Source organism: Musa acuminata, chromosome BXJ3-3, assembly GCF_036884655.1.
Source record: "Musa acuminata AAA Group cultivar baxijiao chromosome BXJ3-3, Cavendish_Baxijiao_AAA, whole genome shotgun sequence".
NCBI classification, from domain to species: Eukaryota; Viridiplantae; Streptophyta; class Magnoliopsida; order Zingiberales; family Musaceae; genus Musa; species Musa acuminata.
The window spans coordinates 32,719,821-32,727,825 of record NC_088351.1 but is presented as its reverse complement, the minus strand read 5'-3'; the positions used below and the strand labels follow the sequence as shown (position 1 = coordinate 32,727,825).

The 8,005-nt window shown below is 40.5% G+C and overlaps 1 protein-coding gene across 1 annotated transcript; it reads right to left on the bottom strand.

Moving 5' to 3' along the window:
• Positions 1-229: 229 nt before the first annotated feature.
• Positions 230-5,460, bottom strand: LOC135632800 (uncharacterized). The gene is made up of 6 exons (XM_065141584.1): positions 4,941-5,460; positions 4,712-4,844; positions 3,992-4,127; positions 3,464-3,500; positions 1,698-1,974; positions 230-1,436 (listed from the first exon to the last, which is right to left on the bottom strand). The coding sequence occupies exons 1-6, from the start codon at positions 5,118-5,120 to the stop codon at positions 1,324-1,326; spliced, it is 876 nt and encodes a 291-aa protein (XP_064997656.1). The 5' UTR covers positions 5,121-5,460; the 3' UTR covers positions 230-1,323.
• Positions 5,461-8,005: the final 2,545 nt, after the last annotated feature.

Genomic DNA, 8,005 nt, shown 5'->3' with positions numbered 1-8,005 from the left:
CATGTCAATGATTGCATGAGTGGGTCCTTTGTCACTTCATTTCTGGAGAAATAGTTCCTCCCTGTTCTGCAAGTTCTTGCAGTGAGTTCCACCAGTCTTCGTTGATACCCTACACAACAAACAATAACATGTAGAACATGCCTTTAATCACCCATATATGTGAGCTACTGTTGTCATTTTGAGGTCCACCAGCTGCTTTAAATACGAGCAATAGGATGAACCTTAGATCCATGGAATAGTGAGGAGGTTCCCAACCTAACTTCACTGGTATAACATTCCCAAAGAAAAGTACAGGAAAATGAAGAGTTTATATTTAAACTACATTCAAACTTCAGCAATTCTTGTCAAATATGACAGTCCCTGTTTTTACAAAAAGTACATATTAAACCATCAAAGTCTTCCTGGATATCAAAACATGAGAGAGAGAGAGAGAGAGAGAGAGGTGGACCTAACCATGGTGGTGTTGGAGGAGTGACAAGAGGAGTCAGAACCCAAGGGACCAAAAATATCCACCCTTGGGACCATAGGGTGGTAGAGAACTCCAAAGCCTGTGGAGTTCATCTGAACTCATGGACAGGAGGGTAGGGCTAAGTGCCAAAAACAAACATTAGCACTCCTTCAACCTGTCCTACATGAGGCCAAGGCATCAAAGCCATGCCTCATCGAAGTATACAGACTACTGACAGGATAGGAAGGTTAGTGAGATCATCTTGTCCCTGCCTGGATAAGCTGAGTGGTAGATTTCACCATGTGATCTCACATTACAGGATTGTTAGGTAAAGATGGTAGAGAGAAGCAGGTTTTCTTGGGTTGGAGAGGATTCATAAAGGCTAAGACCTGAAGACAAACTAGGGTTTTGCCAGATGCTCAACTTATGTGGAAGATGCTGATGTCAGGTAAATGTTTGACCAAGCTGTTGATTTCGTTTGCTCCACGAGCTAAGTCTAAACTCCAAGGAAAAGCTTCTTTGTACCAGAGCCTCCTTGCTCTCCATTTCCTTCTTTTTAGCTCAAGCCCTCCTTGGACTTTGGGTTAGCAGGGCCCATGCACTTGAGCCATTGAATGCAGTGTTGGCTAATGGAGTCAGTGCTCCCCACCTCTGGGAGCAGACACTGTGAGCCCATCATCCGAGGGCAAAATGCGAGATGAGAGTCCTCCGAATCCCACATTACTAGATGGACCGGAAGCACTCTGGATCTTACTGTTCGGTTCAGCCCGCATGGGACTGAACTTGAATAGATGACTGTGTGCATGACAGAAAGTGATGAGAAAGGATGACGAGTAGGGAAGGACCGACAGAATTGAGATAGAATGGAACCATGGTTAAGCCAAGGGTTGCTCGGGCACGGTCGAGGCGGAGAAGGGGGCGGGAATGAGCCGGTGAGCATAGGTGGCCGGAGATGACAGCGCCGGAGCTGTGAGAGCCATACTCATGCCTGTTTTAAGGGAAAACACACTGTTACCAAAAACAATAAAAAGGCAAAGTTAGCTTCAACATCAAAGTTGTGTGAGACATCTACTGTCAGCATCACTTTACATGACGAGTTCAACATGGATCTACTTTTTGAGGCTCTATAAGAAAGAAAAAGAAATTATCTTGTATTCAGCTATAGATAAATGTATTTTACTTAATATAATCCATAAAATCATTATCATTATTCTGTTTATGCAACAGTAGGTTGATGTAGTAGTAGTACCTGCGTGTGCAGGAGGAGTTGGTGCGATGGACAATGGCCCTCCAAAATGCTGCACGAGCCCTGCCAAACCCGTTGTCGAGGCCACTGCTGAGTAGTGGAGCACCGGTGGATAGGGAACGCTGTAGCCATGTCCGCTCGCCATTGCGGTGGCCGTCCCTCCGCTGCCTTGCCCGAACTGGAAGTAGGGGTAGAAGGCAGTGTTTCCGGTCATTATTCCGGCTGCTGCTCCATAAACTGGATACTGTGCGGTAGCACCTCCATAGACACTGTAATAACCCTGGCCAAGACAAAGGTAAAACTAACATCACTAATATATGTACAAGTCCCTGAAGAAAATGGTTATCAGATGATGAAGTTTCTCAGTCTACCTTATCAATTTGCTCAAGACAATAACTATGAGGCACTTAAACAAAATGATGAACATGAAAGATCTAAAGACAGTGTATCTCATCAGGTCCAGTTAAACATCACAAGCATTGAGATCTACAGATGCCTACTCACACAATAATTCAAGTGAAACATGCAGAAGTGTTTTTAACTCTTGGGTCCACATCTTCTTCCTGTGGTGCTGCAGGTTTTATTTGGAGTGGCAGATGCTGCAGACTTACAGATTGTTTAGGGATAAAAGGGGACCAGACCATGTGCTTCTGCCACTTAAGTGGATGATAAAAGAACAAGAACATGGATGTTAAAATGTTTCTTATGACAGACTCGGGACCATTTCATGTGCAGCAGTACCAGATGACCTAATTTTTTTGAGAGCAGAAAAGCTCCAGTGCAGGTGATCTGTTGTTTTAGCAGATAATTTGGCTTGGACAGTGGGTCCTTCAATTAATGGCTGGTTGGGTTACATCAAGCCTCTCTCCATTAATTCATGCAGGGACATGCATGCATGGCTCCATAATGTCTTGATGAAGATTAGACTTCCTGATTGTTAATATCTCCTAGGATGCATCATTGATTGGGCTATGCCAACCATTATCTGATGGTCACCATCATTTTGCCTCAGAATCTCCATTTGATCCTGTTCAGAAGAAGGCTTCTGCCATCTTCTAGTCCTCAGTGATTGTTTGCATTAGATTTTTCCTGCTTATAATTCTCCTTTTATTTCTTGAATAGGATAAATTTGTCTAGTCTAGGATGTGTTTTGAAGTTCTCCTTCATAGCAATGCTTCTTATAAAAATCCCCAAACTAGGATATTTTAGTTATATGATTCAAAATTGACTATTCTAATAGTGCAATTAATCAACACTTCTTGAATATTCACTATAGTAATTACTCTACTTACAAAATTATCTTATTCTGATTTTAAACTAGAGTATTACCATAAGTTCATAGAAAAAATGGTGATTCATAAACTAAAAGTTCCTCCTAGCTACATCCAAAATGGCATAGTTTTTGAAGCCCTAAGTTCTATACTAGTTATTGACCTTGGTGTGGTCATAGGCAGAAATACATCATTAGTTTCAGTTAGTTTGCTTATATTCCAGATTACTGAAAATGATAATTCTATGATAAAATACAGTAGAATTTTTATGATTTCATACTAAAGTAAATGTCTTACATTTTATGTGATATTGTGCCTTTTACTGGTACATATGTTCAATGGACAATCACATTTCAAGTAAACAAAACAAACTGTATATATTTAGCTTCGTGAAGATTCATAAATGCTTGCATATAGCATAGTGCTCGACTTTAATTGTAACAAAATGAAGACAAAGCATTGTAATCACTAGTAGAGAAGAGGAGGTGTAGAACAAACCGCTGGGTAGCTGTAGTCCGAGGAGAATGGAGAGTACCTGAAATGGTTGGAAAGAAAGAAACAAAAGGAGAGAAAGAAGATTAGAAGCATCTCCAAAACGCAAAAGAAGGTTTGACGATTTTGCATGGACTGTGCATTATGTTTGCTGCATTTCCTTGGATGGCTAAGGGAGAGTATGCATGCAGAAGCTGCTCTTTCCTGCATGCTTTCTGGTAATTCATGCATGGTCTCCGTCACACAAGCACATGCCAGAGAGAGAAAGAGAACTGGCTGAAAGAAAGCACTCAAAGCCCATGATGGACAACTGTGCACATTCATATGACAGCTTTAGCTTTTAATGTGCAAATATCAAAGATCAACTAGAGAGAGAGAGAGAGAGAGAGAGAGAGAGAATGTAGAGTATTGCACCATGCATCACCAGCCATATCCCATGTGAGTTGCTGCAGCATTCAAAGGGAAGCTGTGCCTGTGTGTGTGTGCAATGCATGTGCCTCTTTGCTGATATGATGTAATGAGGTTAAAGCTTACCCATAGAGGAGGCCATATGGGACACCATGTTGGATGGCATAATGAGGGAAGGAGGCAGGAGAAGGAAAAGCTGCACCCATCCCACCTTGGTATCCTGTATGAAAGGATTTCACCACCCTAAAGCTCCTGTTTCCTCCTGAGAGAGAGAGAGAGAGAGAGACAGAGTACAATACAAACAAATGAATGCCAACAAAATTTAAGGAATCTGATCTGAGAATCTTAGAGTTATCCTTGTAAGGTTTGGGGTACTGAAGACCAGTCAAAGAATACAATCCACACTCGATTCTGCAGAAACAAATACTCCTACACTACTGTAACACACACACATATATATATATATATATTTATACATATATATATGTATATATGTATACATATATATATACATATATACATATATACATATATATATGAACTAATTCCTAGGATAATTGACATCTCAGGTTTGTACTTGCTTCACCAAGGCACTTGAAACATCATTATTCTAGAAAAATATCTAGATCAAATCAAGGAAGAACATGTCTTCTGTATCGTTAATCCTCCATGAGTTTTTAGATAGTATTCTGCACTTACGGCGCAATATAATCAATATTGACTAGCGAAAGAATCTGTTCAATTAGATGATCAATTAGCTCAAAGTGGTAGCAGAAGAAACTGTAGTTTAAGAGATGGAAGAACTGATCAAGGAGTAACACAAGATTATAGTCGTGATAACCCTACCATAGGGGGGTGTTGTAGGCCGAGATCTCTGAGCACCCAGTGAAGCAAGATTGCAATTAGCCCTCCGCCCATCGATCACCGGCGAGGGATCGACGCAGGCTCTCGTCGCTGCCGCCGGCTCACGGAACGTCACCTGGAACCAAGGGGAGAGAATGGGATCAAACAATACAAGTAGATCAACAACACATGAAATCATGCATAGACATGCAACCACAAGGAGAAGACTCACGAATCCATAGCCTTTGGATCTTCCAGTGTTCTTGTCGGTGATCACCACAGCCTCCAGGATCTCCCCAAACTGCTCAAAGTGCTGCCTCACTGTGTCGCTCTGGGTCTCCCACGCCAACCCCCCAACAAAGATCTTTGTGTAAGTGGTGTCTCCAAATTGCCCAGCCAAGCTTGGACTCATCGTGATTAATTCCCGGAGCAGCTCTCCTCTTCCCTTTTCCTCCTCTTTAACCCCTCCAAGATCTTTCTGACAGAAGTTGCAGCACAGGATCTTCTGAACCTAAACAAACAAGCCCAGGTATGTAGATATCTATCTAGTTCAGATCTCCCAGATGGCACAGGTGAATTGGCCAAGGTTTGGGATGAAAGGAGGAGGACAGCAGAAGAGAGAGAGAGAGAGAGAGAGAGAGAGAGAAAAGGAAGAAAAGCTAGAGGCAGAGAAAGGGAGACCTAATGGGGCATAGGAGCAAAAAAATAGCATTACATGTACTCTTCTTGCTCATAAATCTAGATGAGTATTGCCACCATTGCACTGCTTCCAACCATATCGATGCAATATGCTACGAACAATACAAGCTTGAAACAACTAACTTGACCGATATGGCCCTGACGTTGCCGTGAACCACGAGAATACCTTGGGCTGTGACGTTAGCTTGTCCTTGTCGTGACGGCCGCCAAAACGGAACGGCGAGATCGCAACGGGCACGGGGGCGGTTTGGTTGGACAAAAGTGCTCATCCAAATCTACTACAAATAAAAAACTGGGAAATCAATGGAACCCAATCTATGTGCTTCTCAAAAGATGTAATATATACATATATAATGATGCTTCATGAATCAAAACTAAGTTGATTAGGTACAATCCAACTCAATTAGAAAGGGCATTTGAAGCTAATAATCCCTAGTAGAGACTAGCTAGTATGATTAGTTGGGACTAAAGATTGATGTGTTTGCATCTTGAGCAGCTTCTGCAGTCAGAACCTTCGTCTTCAACCTGGAGGTGGAAAAAGCGAGACATGGGGGAGAGATTTAATGATGAATGTTCCCACAAGCAAGCAATATGGATGGCATGGCCATGACAAGAGTGGACACTCAAACGAGCTTCTCTTTTGCTTTTACTCGATCGAACTCATTTGTTAACCATTCATGCTTTGTTTCTGTACTGTATTATTTTATTTAGATGGTAAGGAATTGAATCAGCTTAAAGTAAAATGTTCTTCAAAAAATATTTAAGCTAGAGAATCTACTGCCAAACCCTAATCACTTCTATCCAATTTGATAAACAATACTACAAGGTATTTTTCAGTATTTATGCCAAATCATTAGCATACGGTGGGATCAGTTCCAAGTACTAATACATTCTTGTTTTAGTGAACCCAAACTATATAAAATGATTGGATGGTAAAATATGTGAAGCTTATTTAGCAGTATTCTTCTTTATTTATATGAATACAATGAGGTGGTTAGTTCTCTGAAATGAGTGACAGCTCCAAGCATCTGAAAAAGCATTTCTTTGTAAGGAAGAAAAAGACTTATCTGTTGCCTTATTATACTTGGATGACAACACAATCATCAACATCAGCAGAGCATTATCCACCCATGCATGATCGACCAGCCTCTCCTACGCCCTAAGTAGTATCACAACAATAATACTCACCACCAATTTGTTCTATCAAAAGCAATCAGTCCTCGATAAGTTGTCCAACATTTCATTTATCAAAAGATCTTTTCTAACTTAAATAGGTAGAATAAGCATGGATTAAAAAAGAGAGGTTATTTACTAGTCTAAATTAACAACAAAAGAACTGTTCGAATTCGTATAATATTTTGTATTTAATTTAAAATAAAATAAAAAAAATAAATAAATAATTAGAAGAAAATAAACATTGTTTGTGAGGTCGAGTAAGAGTTTTCTTGGGGTTTGATTACCTGGTGGGAGCTGGGATGCCTGCAACATGAGCTTCTTTTGACCAGAGAGAAGAAAGTGAGGGCACTAGCGGCTGCAGGGGAGGAGTCGTGGGCTCAGACTTACCAATCGCACGCTGGGGTCCATCAGCTCTTCTTCTTCTTCCTCACAGAAAAAAGGACGCACCAGAGCCCTCTTCACAACTACTAAAGGGGACACAAGATAGCATTATAATGACCTACTTTTTTCTGTTAATGTCAGATTCAGGGTATAACAATCCTGAACAATGATGTTGCAAAATACTAATCCCAAGCAGAAACTGACAGTATAATTTAGGTACGTACCTGATTGGTCTAAGGATTAAAGCATCTTCCAAGTAAGAGGCATTTTAAGCATAAGCAAAACTTGTAGCATTCCCCAAAGGGTTTGCTGGCTAAAATTGTCAGAATAGCCAACCTCCAAGTTGTTCTTGGACTAAAATGCAGTCATGTAGGCAGGACTCTGTGACAAGCAATCCACGATTGCACACAGTTTTCCTCTACAGCTCAGCCACACAATTATGTTGTTGAGGCATCCAAGATACATACTGGGATCTGCTGGAAAAGTAAGCACCAAGGTAGTAGAAACACAGACGGATATATAGTTTGTGGCTACGTATTATATCTTACTTCTAACCACAACACCAAAGCCAGAGCAAAGAGTCTCCATTTATATCATCATTGTGACCAGTGGACGTTTCATTGTAGGATGTATCCACCTATGGAACGTACTGCAAAGTCTCCTTGTTGCGTGATGACGGGGTTACATGTACAGCTTGCTCAGTCAAATCAGAATTTGTAGCATGAATAAAATACTTCATCATGAATGCTCTAAATTTCAAGACAATATTTAAATACCACTTAATTTCTGTGCCAAAACTCACAGGTATTTCTCTTAGACAAATAAGTGACAAAGTTTCCCTTGTAGAAGCTGTGGAAATATATTTGCCATAACAAGTCCAAGTTATGTAACTCAAAAAGATATTTTCATTGTTCATAAGTTCAATATGGTCCAAAAATTTGTGTTATAGCAGCAGAAGAACAACCATATGTATCCTACCTGATGGAAAAAAAAAAAAGTTGCTATTTTTTTGTTTACAAATTGTTAGATATCCATCAAGAA

Coding starts and splice junctions, on each gene's coding strand:
- LOC135632800 (XM_065141584.1), bottom strand. CDS start 5,120: ATGAGTCCAAGCTTGGCTGGGCAATTTGGAGACACCACTTACACAAAG. Junction 4,128..4,711: donor GCCTACAACACCCCCCTATG/GTAGGGTTATCA, acceptor TCTCTCTCTCAG/GAGGAAACAGGAGCTTTAGG. Junction 3,501..3,991: donor CCATATGGCCTCCTCTATGG/GTAAGCTTTAAC, acceptor CAACCATTTCAG/GTACTCTCCATTCTCCTCGG.